Source organism: Symphodus melops, assembly GCF_947650265.1.
Source record: "Symphodus melops genome assembly, chromosome: 3".
In the NCBI taxonomy this organism is placed as follows: Eukaryota; Metazoa; Chordata; class Actinopteri; order Labriformes; family Labridae; genus Symphodus; species Symphodus melops.
Window position 1 is genome coordinate 9,159,137 of NC_136693.1, and position 21,170 is coordinate 9,180,306.

General features: G+C 43.8%; 1 protein-coding gene across 4 annotated transcripts in view; it reads left to right on the forward strand.

Moving 5' to 3' along the window:
• LOC306821186 (protein diaphanous homolog 3-like) overlaps positions 1–21,170 on the forward strand; it is a 162,943-nt gene that overhangs the window by 4,416 nt on the left and 137,357 nt on the right. For all 4 annotated transcript variants that reach the window (XM_079339458.1, XM_079339459.1, XM_079339457.1 and 1 more), the window contains 2 exons: positions 4,580–4,762; positions 5,372–5,476. In XM_079339458.1, coding sequence (XP_079195584.1) covers positions 4,580–4,762; positions 5,372–5,476 — 288 coding nt within the window. The remainder of the gene's footprint in view (positions 1–4,579; positions 4,763–5,371; positions 5,477–21,170) is intronic.

Sequence of the window (21,170 nt, forward strand, 5' to 3'; positions counted from 1 at the left end):
GGTTGACATCTGTTTTTTTTCTTTGGCATGACAAATACTTATTCTTAAGTTTGAACTGTTGAAGTTACTTTGCTTGGTGGCTTTTCAGTCGGGGCCTGTGATACTCTCTGTGAGGTAGAGCTGAAATGAGAAGGTGATGATTTCTGCGGGACATGTTTATGTCGCAGTAAAAGAAAATCTGACATACAAAAACAAAAACAAATTAGCTTTCATACAAACCTCTCATTAAGAAGTCTGAAAAAAAAAAATCAGCCTTCATTAGTTAAGGTGATCTCTGTGTAAGAGTTAATTTTCTGTCAGGCTTATTCAGGTGCTGTGTGTCCGAAAAGAAAAAGAAATATGCAAAACAGTTAGGAGCTGTGTTCATGGATGACATTTCCTAATCTGATGCTTTCTTGGTTTGGGCTGGGTCTTAAAGTATTCAACTGATGCTTTTCCTCACCTCCATGACGCAGTCTCTTTCATTGTTTACCCCACACATTTATTTCTGTTGTTGATTATGTGTGCAGTGTTTTACAAATCAACCGCCCCTCCGAGTTGTGGGTTACTTGTCTCAGTTAATTGAAAAAGATGTTATCAGAGTTTAATTAAATGAGCAGAGTGATAGCGGAAAGTAAAATGAATCCCCCAACATTGACAAATGACTATTGTCAGGGCTTCTATTTTGTCCATTCAAACGAAAGATTTGTATTAGTGAGATCCTGAAAGAAACACAAAGCTTCACTGGGTGACATACCTCAGCTTGATGGCAGACAGTGTTGTTGTTTGTCGTTTAGTCAACAATAGAGGCAACCAGCTATCCCAACACTCGTGAGTCGAGAGGATAATGCGTTTGATTCAGCACAAAAACAGCATTGAAAAGTGAAAAAGGCGAATGAACAAGAAAGACTGTGTACATGTTATTTTAGTCAAGGAACTACACATCCCACAACCCAACGATATCGCTTCTTCTTAGATGTAACTTTTGTCATTGTTATAGAGTTTACATCACAAGGGTTGTTATATCTTGTAGTTTGTGTCACTGCAGCATAACAAGGCTATCAGCTCACTTATTAGCTAGCCTGTTAGCATAACTATCCATTCACATGCGACACTGTAGGGAAAACGTTGCCATGATTACAGCAAGCTCCACCAGTCAGAGACGTTGACGGACACTCCATGCTCATGGGCAGTGTAGTTCTTTTGTTATTCTGAAAACGAGGTTGATATCATACACAGTTGGGTGTTCTAACCCCAGTTTCACACTCGCATAGTTTGCGGTTATGACGATAGATAGATAGATAGATAGATAGATAGATAGATAGACAGATAGACAGATAGATAGATACTGTATTAATCCCGAGGGAAATGTAAGCACTCTACATAACGGCCTATAATTAAATCTGCTTTACTAGTCCACTTTACTAGCCCCATGACTTGCGTCTTGTCTGAAGCACTTTGAGGGCCCTTTATCAAACTTCATCCTGTGCAGTTAATAGCTGTGCCCGTCTTCTTTTATTCAGTTATCTTTGTCGCCTTGAAAATGTACTGAACAGTGGTGAGGCCGTGTCCTCGCCTACATTTCTAATTGAGAATAGATGGCTCGTCAGAGACAACCTTGAATAGTTACTGCTTACGACTTTTCTGCCCAAATCTCCATTTTCTAAGGCGCAGGGCTTTAGATCATGCATTTTTTAATCATTGCTTAATTTGATAGTAATTTTCTTGAGCAATGTGTTAGCTGTTTAATTAATAGATGTCCAACATCCTGACGTTTATCTTCAGATTCACTCCTGGTCCAACACAGTCATGCAAAGAACAAATTCACTTCTGAACAGTCTTAATGATAACATTTGTTTTCAGATTGACTTATTGATTTAACATATAACATTCCCCACTCCTCCTTGGTGCCCACATTTAATTGGTATTCAAACACTATAAGTAATTCTTATACAGCTGCGAGGCTTTTTTCATGTTGACATTATCAGTTTATTATTATTTTTTTATTCCAGCAAGCTGCTCACAGTATGAATCTCTTGCAAAACAGGATGTGTTCTCAGCATGCTTTTTTTATTTTGCCTCTAGCTGAGCCCAATCTCGTCTGTAGACGTGTCATGTGTACACGCTGTCCTGTTTTGGAGGTTTTCTCTCGCGCTCCGACAGTGTAAGCGCTATCAACAATTACGCTGCATGCATCCTGCTAAAGCCACCTGTGGATTTGTTCTCTTTGGAGGCAGCAGTGAGACTTAGTGGATACAGTCTGAACATCTTGGTGTTTGTTTTAGCCTTTATAATATGTCCTATATTAGGCCCACACTGGGAACAAGCTGCTCAGGCATACTTAATTCCTGAGATGTGTTATTGCTGTGCATTAGAGTGCAACAGCTGGGACAAAGAGCTGCTATAAGGTCCTGCTGGATGGGATAAAACATGCAGTAACATTTTAGAATGTCAGATTTAATAAATGATGAAAAAGAGCAGGAGGTGGCATAATGTCTATTCATTCATTTTATATTTGCCATTTTGGTTGTTTCATTCCATTAATTCTGCAGGGACGAAGCAGGAGGACTCGGCTGCTGCTGGATCTCTTCTTCTGCTGTTCAGGGCGAATAGTGTGCAGAAGAAGAACCGTACATCAGAGAACTAGATCACAAGTAGCAATTATTTCCCTCCTCTTTAAGTGGGATTTTGTTCACAATGGTTTTGACTATTAATTATTAAACACGATGACTCAATGATTTAGGGTTGAGTCACATTTGTTTATTAAATGTAAACTCTTTTAACACCGTGTCCTAAAGGTGCAGAACTGTTAGATATCACATTACACTTTTTTTTTTCTTTGATGACTGAAAGTCATCAATAGGGATATTGAATTATTATTACTTCACTACTATATCCATGCTGAGTGAAGAAAAGAGAGGGACGGTGCTTTGTAAAGCTCCTTCCTTTCTCATTCTTTGTCCATCAGCACGATCGACGGGAAGGCGTCGGGGTAAAAAAGGCGCACGGCGGCGAGCAGCAAGGACACAGCGATAGGGAACGATGGAATCGAGCTGATTTAGACAGATGTACTTTATTGATCCCAAGCTGGGAATTTTTTTTTTTTTAATAGATAGAATAGAATAGAATAGTCACTTTGTGTGCTGTAAGGACAAGCTGTAACACTGTTACATTCTTTGAAAAACAACAATAAAATGAAAGGAAACAAGTGACAAAATACAAATAGATGAACTAATATTGTGTTTTGAACTCCATCAGAATAAAAATAAATGTTTTTTAGGTAGTGATGATGTACTTTTGTTGCCAAAGTACAACAACACTTTGAATTGTTTCCCACTCATGACAAACAGCACGGGGATCAGTTCTCATTTCACCTCGATGATGGTTCTTTGAAAGGTGAATCTACTTCATTCCAGGGGATTCAGATTTTAACACTGACGCGTGTTCAATTATTCATCTAAATATCTGTACAGGCGAACCACTTTGAGCGTGAACATAATCTGAACTTTAATCTGAACTTTTCATGTGCTGACTTCTCATTCCATATTTGGGTCACATTTCTTTCGGACCTTTTGTGAAGTACACATGGCAACTTCCCCCCCCAAAAAAACCCAACAAAAAAAAACAAAAACAAAAGATCCGCTAGAGCAGGAGACCAAACTTAGTCAGCAGACATCGAATGAGGTAGCTGGAAGTGGCAGATAATACCAGGCAGACTGCCAGTGTCCTCTCTCACTGCACAAGTGGATCCTTTATAATTTATAGAGGGGGCTTTCTGGATGAGATGTATTCTTTAGGCGCAAGTTTATTGCTTAAAGGGTGCTGTCGATGTCAACTGAAACACCCCTTATGTTTTAACTTTTTATTATGGGCTTAATAATCAGTTGAACTGCACCACGGGGTGCCCCAAAAAAAGGATTTCCTGGTTGGAGAGAAAGTCTGTTAGCACCCAGCGACTGTGCTTGGTCAAACTGTAAATGAGTTCATTCAGCTAACGCACACATGCTATGTTTTTACCTCAGGTCCATGATAGCCGCTGCATAGCTCAACATAGGCTGCTCTAGGGTTAACAGATATCATCATAGGCGTTGTTGCTTCATATTTCCTGATTTATTTTCTTTGTTTCCCTCATGTAGCACTTTAAAACCATGACAGATGATGTGGTAAGATTCCGGGACGTTCCGTGTTCTCTCTTTTTTCTTTTTTTTCCTGGTTGTTGATCTCTGCAACATCTAATACCTCTTCACTTTAAGTCGTCCCATCTTCTTATTTGGATTTCAAGGCGTCGTGTTCATTCACATCGCAGAGCATGACACCTCTCTTTCCTGACTAATGTCTTTGTCCCTTCATGTTTCCTACATAGTGAAACAGATAGAATGTCTTTGCACTTTGTTAACATTAGTTTTCTCACTAATGGTAGTGTGTTTCTAACCCATTAACAGGCTAATTCTGTGTTTGAACTGTTTATATGTAGACTCATAATCTAACTCATCACTTTTGTATTTCAACTTGTTCGGCTTTGATCTTGAGAATGTGTCTCTGTTTTTAAGGTGCTTCTTTCTGTCTCTCTTTTTTCTTTTGTGTGTGTGTGTGTGTACAGCTGGACAGATTCGCCAGTATTCGGATCCCGGGTAGTAAAAAGGAGCGACCGCCCTTGTTGCAGTCGAAACATAACACCAATGATTGGTCCATTTCTTCATCGTCCTCGTCGAATCAGTTGGAAGAGGTTTCTTCGAAGATCACCTCGGAAAAAGAGATCCTGGCTCTCTTTGAAAAGATGATGGTACGGTCGTGAACATGGAAAGATTTTCTATGACAAAAAAATCATTACATCATACTGTTCAGCTGCTTGATGTATGACTGTGTTCACTTGGATTTACCTTCCATGGAAGCAAAACACTTAACACGAGCTGGTTCATGAGTACATCATGTTGGCGCTGACTACCAGCAGACATTCTTTATGAGGATGGGTAGACTGACGGCTATCTTGCTTCAAAAAGCCATTTTAAGCATCACTCTTAAAGCAACAGGCTTACTTTCTAACACAATTGATTTCTATCTAAGTGAGAAAAAAAAAAGCCTTTAATTATGAGTTCAATACTGTCAATTCTTGTAGAATTGGGATCCCATTGATCCCGAGTTTTCAGAATTAAATGTGTTGAATACGGCAAATAAATAATTCAAACTAAGTTAAAGGTTAATGGGGGAAAGATAAATCTGGTGAAAGATTACAACCGTCTGTGCAAACAAGACTAACAACCCCAAAGTATTGTATTGATTAATACAGTGAGAGAAACGCAGCAAAGCCAGAGGTTGAATCAAAGAAACAAGAATATGAAGGATTACATTCTGAACACGAGTTCTCCTCTGTTGTCTTTGTTTGTTTGAACAGGAGGATATGAACCTGAGTGAAGAGAAAAAGACTCCTTTGAGAGAAAAGGACCTCAACACCAAGAGAGAAATGGTCATCCAGTATATTTTCACAGCCTCTAAAACCGTAAGTGTTTGAATGCATACATTGCTTCTTATGTTATGCTGTGTGTGTTTTTATACGACTTAAGGTTTCAAATTGAATTTTAACGGCATGTATTTTTAGGAGCTCGTCATTTTGCACACCCTGAGGTCATGCTTGATAATATTCCACGTATTTGTTGATGACAATTCATGTCTCACACGGGACCTGGCCTGAGAAAGAATGGGGAGTGTTATTGGATTACAAACCAGTGCAATCTCATTTATTTAGACATCTCCATATCTCTGGGCGATATTGTTACACTTGCACATGGGGCACATTTGTAAAACTACTGTTTGAGTATTGAAATATTTTACTGAGGTTGTGCGTATTTAGCCCCGACTATACACTCATAATCTCTCTCCGGTTTGTTTAGCCTATCCCACAAGGTGACTCAAACATATTTCTATGCTATATAACCTGCCGTGCCTTGTCTTTTATTCATTTTTACAATTCTGAATCTATTCATAGTGTAAGTCAATTTTCACCAGCAACCAGTTGCATTTTCAGTAACGTGTGGATGTGCCCGACATACTTATGTTTTGCTGTTGAGTTGTAAGGCATTCAGTCGGTCCTCTTTTCCATTGATTCCATTTATTAGAGCACCCTGAGCGAAGGGAGACCGTTCCATTTTGAAATCAAATTTCGAAACATTTGCAAACGCCGTCGTCCTACGTAGCCGTACTCTTTGCTGATTTCTCATCTTCCTTTAACACTGTTCTTGCACATCGATTGGCTGTGAGGCAGTATCGGAGTTCAACCACACTCTGATACAGTGAATTTAATTTCCCTCCTCAGAGGCAGCACTTTGTTAACAACCATCACTACTCAGCACTTGCATTGGTGTGCCACAAGGTTGCGTCCTTTCACCTTTATTGTTCAGTGGACGTCAATGACTGTATTAGTCGTCAGAATAACTGAACACTATCTGAAAGATGTCGCTCTGTAAGGGCTCCTAATCAAATCAGACACGTGTCCTAAAAACACATTGACTTTAAACACAAAGAAAACAACAGAAATGATTATTGATTTCAGAAGACATTCACTCTCTTCCGTCATTATGAACAACACTGCTTTTGAAACAGTACAGGACTTAAAGTACCTCGGCATGATTACTGACGACAAATGTACTCTCAACAACGTCTTATTCCTTTTATAAGGAAGCTGAGAAGTGTAATCGTTGACGGCACCATGCTTACATTGTTGTTTTACAAAAGCTTTATTGAAAGTGTTTAAACCTGTATTCAGTGCGAGGACGGAGCGTTGTCTTTACATAATAAGAACCAAGTGCACATGGTTGGTAAACTAGGGAGCAAGATTATTGGAAAGCACATTTGCAGAATTTCTTAGCTGACTGACTGGTACACTGACTCTAGTGAAGTACATCACAGCAGACCCGCTGGGCCCAGGTTCAGAAGGCTCGGATGAGGACACTCTGCACTTTATTGTAACCTATTTGTATAGCCTACTAATTATGCATGTGCACACACACACCTCTGCACTTCTCATAGGGTCTCCGCAATATTTTGTAGCTTAATTTCTTTGTGTGTCTAAGTTCGTTTGAGCTCATCCATTAGTAGAAGGCTCACATAGGATTGCTCGCGTTTTGAAAGGTTTCACTCGATATTCCGTTATCTCATGAGGTGATCCCAGTAGGAGGAGGCTTATTGATGATGACACGTATCACAACAAGCATCCTAAACTAAGACTGCATGACAGCATTGTCAACGAGCAGCTGCAGAAAAATATTGAAACTAGTCATGGGAAGCTTCAGTTTTGACACAAGCATTGCATCTCAATCAGTGCTTTTACGGGAGGGACATACTCTCATGTCTTCTCTGGCTCGCTCTCGCTGTCACTCTGCTGTCTCTTACTCGCTATTTCTCTTGTGCATGGGATAATGTATGAATAAAAAAAAAAAAAAAAAAAAATGGTCGGAAATACATTTTGGCAGCCATAAATAGACCTGGGCGGACCCCGTCCATGTATTGTCTGTGTGTCAAGCACTGATTTTGTGTCCATTTTTCAAAACTATTTCAGGTCCGAGAAGATAATTGATTAGATTTAGTGTATCCAGGGTCATTATCATGGTTGATTCGTCCTCCTTCAAAGTTTCAGCAACGAGCCCTGAGCTTTTCCTTTCCTCTGAATTTTGATAGAGGGTGATAAAACCGACAGTGTTCAGAGAAAAACGATTAAATCTCCAAAGAAACGGAAGCTATGGATCGCTCTTTCTCTCTGCGATCAAACCAGGCCATGCTATACATTGATTTCTCTTACCCTCGAGAAAAAGTCCCAGTGTGAGACTACAATTTACAGGTAAGGCTCCATTAAAATCTACCCAGGAGCATGGTCATACTTCATATGAATTCAGTCTGTGTACTTAGTTTGAAAAATGATGAATATGCAGCACGCCTGAGGTGTTTTTTGTTGATTTCATATTAAACGCTCATTCTAATGACACCTTCTGCTTTAATTTAACTATGGAAAATATCATTGATATTAACAGTGCTAGATTTACTTAACAGTGCACTGCAGACAGCTCACATTTTCCTTTACATATTTGTAATTTAAAGGTGCTCTGATTTACAAGTTTGCACCGTGTCTGGAAAAAGAAGTGTTGCATTATTTAACTTTGCTTTAACCAGACATCCCTCCAAATTTGCCTCAGGCTGGGAATGTTAAGCTACCGAGGGGGCCAGCTTGTTTATATGCCTGTCTTTTTTTTCTCTTTTTTTTTACCTGCATGTTAAGATAATGCAGCCACTGGCTAAACCGCAACAAATCTAAAATACTTCAAAAGGCGAGTTTTATCAAACACCACATTTACATAAGGTGTGGTAAATTGCATCTTTAGAGAGTGGTGTGCGCATGTTGATGTGTAGTGATGCTTTCATGCCTGTAATTATTGTGTTACGATTTATGGGAAGTGATGTAAGAGACTCAGTAGGCTGGATTTAATTCTGCGTTCAGTTCTTAAATCACCCTCTAGACCATGATGTGTTCACATTATGACCGTTATTTTACGAGTCTGGTCAGGCTCTCTTGTCATCATTTGCCCTCTCAGACCAATACCAGGCCCTTAAGCAATAATGCACTCAAGGTAATGATATACTGTAGTGGTGTGTGGATAAAAGCTGCATGATGCTTCGGACCTTCACTGTCAATAAAAAAAAAAAGGAAAGCTTTTGGCTTCAAATTCAACAAGTAGAGTGACGTGTAGGCCAAAGCATGAAAGCATCTCTGTAATATTTAGTCTCAGTGGCATGCTTGCAAGAAAGGTGGAGTAAAGCTTCGTGATACTCCAGAAGTGATCAGAGGCCATTCGAGTTTCGACGTGTACTACTTTTACAATCCAAATTAAGACTGACTCTGTAAGTACCTTGATCATGTTAAGAATATATCACGGCGGTCAGCCAAACTTCCAGCTCAGCAGCATTTAGCACAACCATGATGTAGTAGTAGATTGTAATTAGGTTGTCATTAGGATGTCACTGAGCAATACAGGCTCATTTAGTTTGTTCAGCCAGTTATGTAATATACTTACCATGTGTGCTGAGCAAACAAGCTGCATTCAAACATCCTTTCAGAGAAGTGTGCGCACTGCATACAAAGGTTGTTTTTGTGCATTTATTATCTCTCGACTTAATTAAAAACAATTGAATTCACTGTGCAACTCGAAGGCTTGCTGCAACTTTACTTGTTGAGAGTTTGGAGTGTTTGCTAAATAAATGTATAACTAACACATGTTAAGATGATTGACATTGACAATTCCATTTGTTTCATGTGATCAATGGATCAATAAGCGTTCACAAGCATCGAATTATCGATTAAGTACAAACATCCTCTGAGATCGGAGTGTCATTTCCTGTGTGCTTCAGAAGCACCCCAAACACACTTTCCTGTGATTTAGGCAGAGTTGCTGGATGCACGGCGAGTGACCCACACCATTACACTGTCTATTCAAAACTTGAACGTCCCATACAGTCGATGCAGGAAGCAAACCTGACAACAGCGCTGCAACATTACAAACTGCATTTGGTTGATCTATCTGTATTTGCTGCTGAGAAACCATTTCCTGTTGAAGCTGATATAAGGCTGCAACAGTGCAATTTTGCCCAACCAAATGGGTGTCTTTCAAACTTTCTTTATCTTGAAAAATGTAATGGGAACCTTTCAGTTGGGTTCTGGGTTCACCTCTCACTGCGTCAGGGGAAACGGGTCAGTAACCTTCCTTCGCCAGACTCTAAATTTAAAGAGGTAGGCACAGGGATCACTGTCCGAACATTGATCAAACACAAACTGTGGGCTACCAGTTTTCTTCTTCCAATTGTAGCTAAGACCTCAATTAAAGTGATGGATTGTTGAAGACACGGATCATTAAAAGAGAAAACAAACATTCTGTTCGGTAAATGTATGTGCAATGAACTTACACGTGTAAAGTAAACGGAGCATGTTCAACACAAAGTTATTACATGTCATTAGGGTGAAGTCATCCTCACCCTGTTTAACATCAGGAAGATCAGACGCTATGGCTTTATACAGACTGCCGTCCAAATCTTTTTCTTTTTTTTTCTTTTTCCCCCAAATCTGATCAGAATCCGGTCTAACTGACTTGATTGTCCACATTACAAATTTTAAGCGACCATATCCGATCTGCCTGTTCATATTGACTTGGTCTGATCCACATTGATTTCTATGGTAACAGCTTACGCCCAGCAAAAACAACAGCAAAGACCCTACAGATGTTCCCAAACGCAGCTGCATGACTCGTTTTCAACCTTCCCCAAAAACAGCACGTCTCTCTGCTGTTCATATCCCTCACTGGATCCTTGCTGCCCCCCCCCCCTCCCCCCCCCCCCCCCCCCCCCCCCCCCCCACACACACACACACACACACACACACACATTTACAACCCTGCTGTTCACTTACAAAACAGTGACAAAAACTGCTCCTCCTTCACCCACCTGTTTTTTTGCAAGGGAGCGCCACAGTGTGTGACCAAGCAGCCTCGCGTTCAGAAGGCTGTTAAACTGAATCGCCTTTCTGGAACCTGAACTCTCCCATCAAGGTGTAGACTCCCTCCTGCCCCCTCCTCTCTGCCAATGAAGGGTCCAACCTTCACATCAGGGCCTTGAGTCTCGAGCTAGACTCTTCTCTTAATGTCACCCTGCGATGATGGAATAAATTACCAACCTCTGTTCCATATGAATCCTTTTCCACCTTCAAGAAAAAGTTCTTCCATGAACACCTACACAGGTATTGAAAAAAAAAAAGCTTAATCTTTTCTGCCTTTATTCTCATTGTGTCATTATTTACCATGCAGATATCAGCTGGTGGCTGTGTATAATAATCAGAAAGCTAATGTTAGTGATGTTACAGCCTGTTGTACACTGCAGCTGTCAACTTGGCAAAACTAACCACCCCCCCCCCCCCCCCCCATCCCACCTGTGTGTGTTTTGTCTGACTCCCGCACGCAGCCAGTGCAGACAAACAAACAATCACTAAATGAAGGAAATGTGCCTGTTGCGTCTTGAAAGCTGTCAAGAACACAAAAAGGGGGGTTCTGTAGATTACAGCAATCTTGTTCTTCACAGAGAGATTTCTATCTTGTGTTCAGGTAGATGTCCCTGATGGGGATAACAAATACTGTTATTCAAATGATGCAGCTTTTTGTATTGCAGTCTGGCGTTCTCCGATTCTTAAAGCACTCTGTAAATAAAAAAAAGAGACGGCAGTGACATTCATTCACAAGAAGATTTTTGGTTGGAAAAACATGCGGAATGCTCCACTGACGATGGCGTGGAATCTGTCTAATGGTTTTTTGTTGTGGACTGCAGGGACAGCCAAATATTCAGACCATGCTGGATTTTGCAAGGGCACAAGGAAAAGACATATGTCGCTTGTTGTTGGACTGGCTGCAGAGTTAGTTATCACTGTCGGCTGCCATCTCCGAATCCTCATCCCAGTGTCTGATCTAGCAGAGAGGAGGGGCGGGGGCTCCGAACTTAGCACATGCAGTGTAAGTGCTCTGAGAGTGAATGCGCAGTCAGATGGGGATAGAGGCATTGCGGCTCTGCTCTAATCCTCTGTCCTGTTGTGAAGACTTAGAGAGCCCCGATGAGAGGGGAGTTGAGATAGGGAAGCAATGGGTGAAAATATCTGAACTATTAGATTGTGTGAAAATCACTGTGGCTGAATGAAGAGACAGGATTCCTCCCACGGGGTTGCAGATGGACATGATGAGAGGACAGAGATTTTGTTCAAGAATCCTCTTTGACCAGATCCCACTGCTGTCGACAACAATGGTGCAATGCAGTGCAAGTTTGTTTTTTTTCACCTTTTGTAAAGAGTTCTGTTGGATACAAAGTGTGGAGGGGGGAGACACACAATCGATTTCATTGCAGGCCTCATTAGATTTTTAAAATAATCCCAAATTAAAAAGTAAATCTACCGCACTGCACTCTAAAGCTAGAAACAAGTGGCTTTGTCTGATTCGATTTAATCCCCATTGGTTGGCGCTGAATTGAGTTGCATAGCGATTCTGAAGTATTGAGATACAACAGGTTTTGCAGTTCTGTCGTATTAATTATTCCAACATTGTTTTCCTTTTTTAAGAAAGAATGCAATCATATAAAAGAAGAGGAAGTAGGATATATCATGAGTTGCATTTCCCCTAAAAAGGAAACCTCATGTTAGGAAATCAGTCTTTTATCATGTACCGTAAATTCCGTACTATTGAGCGCACCTGGATATTAGCCGCACCGGCTAAAAATAAGTAAATAAATGTATTTGTACATATATAAGCCGCACTTGATTATAAGCCGCAGGTGTCCACGCTATAACAAGAGCTATTTACACAGACGTAGGCTACCGGTAACATCCGCAAATACTGTAGCGTCCGTACGGACGTTAAAGGACGACGAGAGCGTTCAAATAATAACTTTTAATAACCCGATCACTGTCGGCCGTGACCACGCCGTTTACAGCAGAGAGCAACACATAACTTGCCGTAACAATCCAACTCTCTCCCCCAGCGTTCTCTCATACAGCCACTCAACACGTTCTCGCTGGTGCATTCACTGACTCTCCACATAATCGGAATTATGAACACATTATCAACTACTGACTTTACAACATGAACCGTTACAATACGAAGCCTAGCCGACGGTGTCTGTAACACGGCTGATGAAAAAGATGACCGTAATATATTTCACAAGAAAAAGTCCATCCATTCACTGCCTCAGAATGACTTCATTACTCACTTCCTCAGTCTCTGTTGTCGCTGTCAGTGTCATCTTAACGTGCAGCAGCTCTGTTAGCTTCTTTTACAGCCAGGTGGATCGCCTTTAACTTGAAAGCTGCATCATATGTATTTCTCCGTGTGTTTTCCATGATGAGGGTGTGTGCATGAAGCGCAAAATGACTGATATTAAGATCCGACGTGACGAAGTCAAATGTTTTTGCGGCAGAAGCTCATTGTCCCCCATAAAAAATCCATGCATTAGCCGCACCGGAGTAGAAGCCGCAGTGCTCGAAGTGTGAGAAAAAGTAGCGGCTTATAGTCCGGAATTTACGGTAGTTTTTTGTTCCCATCTATCAAATACTGAACCCTCAGGCAACTCCCTCTCCTGTCGCTGCGTTATAGCGACTTGGGGAGCACACCGAGTTATAGCTTCATGAACAACCTGAAAGACTTTTGAGAAAATAAGGCATGCGCTTTTCTGCATATTTTTTCTCTTTCGGCAGCTCTCGGTTCATGACAGCTGTTTTTCTGTGAAAGGATATGACATCACAATTATTGATCCCAGGGGCAGCACTTTTTTTTTTTATATATATCATCCAATAAAATATCTCTGTACTTTAGTGATTACATCTTATTTGTCTCACCCCTACATTACACTACGTAACTTGAACATTGACAGCTTTGTGAAATGAAAGGGCCAAAGGGTCACACGGGGAATCCTCCTGGGCTGCTCCTACTGCAAATGATGGCGCTGGGGTTGCAGGTCCACAGCTCCTCTGATACCAGCAGCGGGAAAACATGCTGTCACAACTCCTCCGTTAGCAGAGAGAGAGAGAGATAGAGAGAGAGAGAGAGAGAGAGGCCCAGCAAGATGTTGCCGGTTGCTGTCATGAGCAGCACTCATGGTTCTCTGGACTGCTTAATGCCTTAGAGATCCCAGGAAACAAACAGGCTTGTCATCATCTTGTCTCTCCAGGACAGAAGAGGCGTTTGACCATTGAGCCAAAAGAGGAAAAAGGCACAGAGGCACACACTCGCTGTATCGCTGATGGGCTGTTGTGCTGCCAGTGAGTGGGTGGAATTGGTGAAATTGGGCCTGTTGTTCCAGTTACTCACGACAGGGCAAGAGACAAAAGAGGCAGGAATCAGTGAAGGCTGACAAAGGACGAGTCACAGCCTTTTTTTTTCTTTTTTTTTTTTTTCTTTCTTTATAGCCATGATGATAACAACCGTGAAGGGTATTGTTGTCGTCGTTGCAAAGTGCAAGATTCATAGGACTGGTTGATAGGGAGGGAGTGAATTGATATTTCTCGTGGTGTTGAGGCACAGTCCTGTTTGGGTAAACCTTTTGGAGATTCAATAGAGGTTGGAGCACTTACTGAATGGAACGACTTATTAAAGAAGATAGAGAGTGGATACATATGAACCTATTCAGTTGTGACTTTGTCTTCAAATCTTCATGATGCCTCTGTTTTGTACTGTGGGTGTATGTGGGTTTTCTTCTGGATTTATTGGATTGGTAGGTTTCCCTTTACGTTGAATATAAAACACATCATTGATTCAAATTCACCCACACCTATTACCTGTATTTGATATATAAATAATTATTGACTTGATGGTTGGAGATTAGCAGTTTTTTTTAAAGAGTTGTTGATGCCATTTTTTAATTTTTAAAAAAATATATAATAAATGGAGACTAATATTGTAGAGCGAGGCAGGAAGTGTTCAGGGAGAGACCGACTGGCTGCTTTCACGGGTGAGGGATTACTTACTCCTGCTGCTCGTGGAAGAGGCTCATTTCTGAAGGCTTTTGATGACTCAAAATATTACCCAAGGATGTGCGATGGTTTGGCTCAAGTGCAGTCTCGATAAACCAAATGTAGCTTTTTTCTCTTTTTTTTTTCTCCACACCACCTCATCCACGCACAAACCCAGCAAAGCTTTCCAAGGCTTTACACACTTTACAACAACTCTATGTGGGTCTAGTTGTGACGGAGCGGCTCCATCACGGAGTGTAGACGCACACACCAACACACACGCGGACACGTACACTGCCACACACACACGCGCACCAAACTTTCCCCTCTGCCAATGCTCCTTATCACGCAATTAAACATATCATCTTCCTCCTTTCCCTTCCCGTTCCATAGCGCGACCAAGGGTCTCATACATTTAAATCACCATTCAGGGCGTTGGATGCACGCTCCGTGGCGTCCCGTTCGGATGAAACAGAGGCGGTACATTTCCGCCAGGTAAATAGGTGGACGTGGCGCCCAATCACAACCACGTGATTTAGAAATATACGAATCATAATGCCCGGTGGGAGGGGTTTTTTCCTTTAAAAGGAAGGCTGTGTGGGACCTTCAGGACAGAGAAGGCAAGTTACAGAGAAGGTAACATCTCGTGGACGAATGTTTTTTTTTGAACTACTCATGTTGGAGATTTGTGCTGTAAATATTGTTTTTGTAAATATTTTTTTTTCTATTTTTTTTTGTTTTGGATTTTTCACATTTTTTTGTAAATATTGTGCACTTGTGGAGGCCGGTGAAGAATAAATCCACCAAACACAGTCTTCGACTACGCCTGTGTGTTTTTTCAAACTTTCTTTTCGGGTGTGTAATAAGAGAACCCCGCCACATATGGTGTCAGAAGTGGGATGGCTAGTCGCAAGAAGCTTGTCCGGCCCCAAAAACAGCGCACAGGACTGCGGTCCCAGCGGCGAGAGCAGTTTGAAGAGGTAACTGCCAAGACAGACCCGGCTTGGGACACAGTGCCAACGTCCTCAGAGGAGGACAGTGAGGAGTACCGGTCCTGGAAGGCTCCAGCAGCTCCTAAAGGACCTGCAGATGCAGGGGGTGAACTGGTGGCGATGATGAGAGACTTTTTGGCAGCACAGCAAAGGAGAGAGGAGGGTCTGTTGACAGAGATCCAAGGTCTAAGGGCTTCTCTCCCAGGGGCTGAGCAGCCATGTCGACCTGTGCCCCAGACCCGACAGACGGTGGCACCACAGGGGCAGAGCAGGCCGGCCCAGGTCACTTCTCCAAATACGGCCATGGCGAGCAGTCCAAGATTTGAACTGCCCACCCCAGCACCCCGCCGAGGACAGCGAGATTCAACATCGGAGGCTCCCACTTTTCAGTCTCAGGAGGCCAGTAGTAGACCTGACCAGCCGAGGCCAGAGTGGAGGCACTACCAAGACCCCAAAATTCCACAATATCAGATGGGGGAAGACATTGAGAACTTTTTACTGAGATTTGAACGAATAGCCAAGACCTGGAAATGGCCAGAGTGTGAATGGGCCTGTCGTCTCGTGCCACTGCTAACTGGTAAGGCACTGGAGGCCTACATAGCGATGGATGAAGAGAGGGCTCACTGCTACACTGACCTGAGAGCAGCTCTGCTCTTAAAATTCGACATCTCTCCAGAGACGTACCGGCAGCAGTTCCGTTCCACCGCTGTTCCCCCTGGTGAGAACCCCACCGAGACCTACCATCGACTGAAGGGGCTCTACCGACGCTGGATCCGGCCCGAGCAGCACACCAAGGAGGAGATTGGGGAAGCCATCGTCTTGGAGCAGCTACTCCGGGTACTTCCAACGGAGGTGAGGACCTGGGTGAAGGAGCACGAACCAGTTGAGGGACTCTCAGCTGCCAGGCTTGCGCTACAGTACCTCAACGCCCGGAGAGGTGGACCAGTGTCACGTCCTACCAGTGCTACACACCGACCAGCTTTCCAACAGCAACCATCACGGCCTGCAAGGGGGGAGAGATACCAGGAACCTGCACGTGACCCCATCTCTGCCCCAAACCAGCAAGAGTTGGGTAAGGACTTTGTTTGCTTTTATTGCCAGCAGCCAGGCCACAAAGCTTCTGTGTGTCCCGTACGCAAAGCTAAGGTCACCGGCGCTTGTTACGCACCCCGGTCAGAAGTGGGCCCTGAGGCTGACATGGAGGTGAAGACGCAACACAAAACTGTTACCATCAGTGGTCAAAAGGTGACAGCCCTGTTAGACTCCGGTAGTTACATGTCCCTGGTTAAAAGTACTCTGGTGCCAGTCGGTGCGGTGGACTACCGCAGACAGGCGGACATCACGTGTATTCATGGAGACAGACATTTGTACCCAAAAACGGATGTAATTGTGATTATTGATGAACAATCTTACCTGCTGACTGTTGGGGTGGTAGAGAACTTACCTGTTGACGCCATCTTGGGTTGGGATTTACCTGTGCTAACAGACTTGTTGCAGAAGAAAGAACTGTCCGAGCAAAGTGACTCTGGGAAGGTGGGAGATATGAATGTAAATGTTTCTTGTCCGGTAATCACCAGAGCCCAAGCAAAAGCTGGTGTCCAACCGCTACCAGACCTCGACAGTAGTCTGTGTGAGGGTGGCACTAAGGGGCCGAGAAAATCACGTCGACAACGACGCTTTGAGAAGCAGCTAAGGCTCGATTCTCCAAACAAACCAAGTTTGGTGGGGGATGATATTTGGGATGTGCCTGACAATATTTCAGGATTGCAAAAGGAAGATGCTACTTTGAAGCCATTGTTCTCCAAAGTAGTGAAGGACACCAGTGGGGATTGTGTGGGGAAAGAGATGTTCATTGTTGACAATGATGTGCTTTATGGTGTGTGTAATGAAGACAAACGCCTTGTTATCCCAGCTAGTTGTAGAGCCCTTGTCATGCACCTAGCACACACACTCCCATGGGCTGGACACCTTGGCCGCCATAAAACCTACCTTCGTGTTAGTTCCCGGTTTTATTGGCCTTCTATGTACACTGACATTCAGAAATATTGCGCCACATGCCCTACATGCCAGAAAACATGCACTGCCCGCAAATCTGACCGAGCTTTTCTGCAGCCTCTTCCTGTAATCTCCACACCATTTCGCAGGATCGCCATGGACATCGTGGGCCCTCTGGTGAGAAGCAGCGGAGGTCATCAGTATATCCTAGTTATCTGCGACTATGCAACACGGTTTCCAGAGGCTTTTCCCCTGCGCACCATCACTGCTCCAGCAGTAGTGCGTGCGTTGGTCCAGCTATTCTCCAGGGTGGGGATACCAGACGAGATACTCACCGATCAGGGAACCAACTTTACCTCCAGACTCATGCAGCTCCTCTATAAGCAGTTGGGCATCAAGGCTATCAAGACCACCCCATACCACCCACAAACTGACGGTCTGGTCGAGCGGTTTAACCAAACACTGAAGAGGATGCTCCAGAAGTTTGTGGATGATACTGGAAAGGACTGGGATCGCTGGTTGCCATTCCTGCTGTTTGCCTACAGGGAGGTACCTCAAGCTTCAACAGGCTTCTCTCCATTTGAGCTCCTGTATGGTTGGGATGTACAGGGACCATTGGATCTGCTCCGTAAGGGTTGGGAAACTCCGTCAACCACTGCTGACGACAGAGGGGTGATCCAGTTTGTGCTGGAGATGAGGAATCGGCTTGTTAAGTACCAGGAGGAGGCAGAGGTCAACCTGCGAGAGGCCCAGAAGAGCCAGAAGACGTGGTACGACCAACAGGCTCGACATCGGGAGTTCCAGCCTGACCAGAAAGTCCTACTGCTTCTTCCTTCCTCCAACAGCAAGCTCCTAGCAAAATGGCAAGGCCCATACACCATCACCCGGAAAATGGGCCCAGTCACCTATGAGGTTTACCATCCGGAGAAGAAACGGCAAAAACAGACCTACCATGTAAACCTTCTCAAAGAGTGGAAGGAGCGCCAAGTGGATTCTCCAGGGATGGCTCTGCTGGCAAGAAAGGTGAATCTTGAGGAAGAAGAGGAGATGGGTCCAACGCTTCCAGTAACGTCTGTTTCTCCTGTGTTGGTACATCTGACTCCCGAACGAGCATCAGAGCTTCTGAAGGTCTTCAAGGAGACGTCTTCACTTTTCACTGCTAATCCAGGGAAAACCACAGTGGTTGAGCACGTCATTCGGCTGAAAGAGGGACAAGCCATTCGTCAACGTCCCTACAGAGTCCCGCAAAATCTGGTGACAAAACTGAAGCAGGAGGTAGAGGAAATGTTACGACTGGGAGTGATTGAGCCATCCAACTCAGAGTGGTGCAGTCCGGTGGTCATTGTTTTCAAAAAGGACGGGTCTCTCCGCATCTGCATTGACTTCAGGAAACTCAATGCAATTTCCCAGTTTGATGCCTACCCAATGCCAAGGATCGATGATCTGCTGGAACAAATTGGAGCAGCAAAGTTCATCACCACCTTGGACTTGTGTAAAGGATACTGGCAAGTGCCCCTTGAAGAGTCAAGCCGACCCTACACCGCATTCCGAACACCAGCTGGTCTCTTCCAATTCACTGTGATGCCCTTTGGTCTTCATGGAGCTCCAGCCACGTTCCAGAGACTGATGGACCGAGTCCTCCAGGATTGTGGACACTGCAGCGCTGCCTATCTAGACGACGTGGTCATCTACAGCCATACTTGGGAGGATCATATGCAACATTTGTCGTTGGTTCTTGGGAAAATCCAGCAGGCTGGGCTGACCCTCAACCCCGCAAAGTGTGAGTGGGCACAGCAAGAAACAAGGTACCTTGGTTACCTACTGGGTCGAGGGGAGGTGCGGCCGCAAGTGGATAAGGTTGAAGCTATCCAGAATTGCCCTCGACCTCGCACCAAGAAGGAGGTACGGTCTTTTCTTGGACTGGTTGGCTGGTACAGGAGGTTTGTGCCCCAGTTCGCAACAATCGCTGCACCAATCACAGCACTGACCAGAAAGGACCAGAGGAATCCGGTTACGTGGACGGATGATTGTGAGACAGCATTCAACACCCTCAAAGCCCACCTGTGCTCGTCCCCTGTCCTCAAAAGCCCCGACTTCAATCGACGATTTCTGGTACAGGTGGATGCCTCTGCAGTCGGCCTTGGAGCAGTTCTGGCTCAGGGAGATCTGGGAGAAGAGCATCCAATTCTGTATCTGAGCCGCAAGTTACAGCCACGTGAGACCAGGTATTCCACGGTGGAGAAGGAGGGCCTGGCCATTAAGTGGGCACTGGAGAGCCTACGATACTACCTACTTGGACGGGAGTTTGATCTTGAAACAGACCACAGAGCTCTAACATGGATCAACTCAATGAAGGACCACAACAGTCGCCTGACCAGATGGTATCTTTCACTCCAGCCATTCAAGTTCACCATCCGACACCGATCAGGAAAATCCAATGTGGTGGCTGACTACCTTTCCAGGTTGCCGCACATCGTCAACCTCCAGGAGGAGGGGGATGATGTGACGGAGCGGCTCCATCACGGAGTGTAGACGCACACACCAACACACACGCGGACACGTACACTGCCACACACACACGCGCACCAAACTTTCCCCTCTGCCAATGCTCCTTATCACGCAATTAAACATATCATCTTCCTCCTTTCCCTTCCCGTTCCATAGCGCGACCAAGGGTCTCATACATTTAAATCACCATTCAGGGCGTTGGATGCACGCTCCGTGGCGTCCCGTTCGGATGAAACAGAGGCGGTACATTTCCGCCAGGTAAATAGGTGGACGTGGCGCCCAATCACAACCACGTGATTTAGAAATATACGAATCATAATGCCCGGTGGGAGGGGTTTTTTCCTTTAAAAGGAAGGCTGTGTGGGACCTTCAGGACAGAGAAGGCAAGTTACAGAGAAGGTAACATCTCGTGGACGAATGTTTTTTTTTGAACTACTCATGTTGGAGATTTGTGCTGTAAATATTGTTTTTGTAAATATTTTTTTTTCTATTTTTTTTTGTTTTGGATTTTTCACATTTTTTTGTAAATATTGTGCACTTGTGGAGGCCGGTGAAGAATAAATCCACCAAACACAGTCTTCGACTACGCCTGTGTGTTTTTTCAAACTTTCTTTTCGGGTGTGTAATAAGAGAACCCCGCCACACTAGTATTCACTAATGTACAGATGCATGCACCCACAGATTGTTATTAGACCTCTGGGATACATTGGCTGGTTGAGAGACTGGGCCTTATGTTGACGGCGTGTAGTGTGTTGTCTAAAACTCGTTGTGCAGAACTATTTGTGGCGTGTCTGTCTGTGTTGGATATTTATGCAGTGAACATTCTGGGCTCAGAGCCAATTAAGTCTGTTAATTATACTGAAGGTGTGTTTTGGGTGCGACTTAAATCTAACCAATCAGAGTGTCAGCTCTCATTCCCTCTCAGAGGGTGCTTTGCCTGCAGGTAGGTGTGTTGCTTGTTACCTGGCTGTGTTATGTCTGTATTCTTCAATAGAGCCAGATCATTTCCTTCCTTTCATCATCCACCTGAACAAATTAAACACACAGGACACTGAATGAAATACTGAGGTCATGTTTCTCTGAATTATTAACTCGACATGGGAAACGATCAGAAAGACTCGGTGAATATTTCCACATGAGGCACAAAAGCCTATCTCCCTTAATTATTCAAATCCAATGAC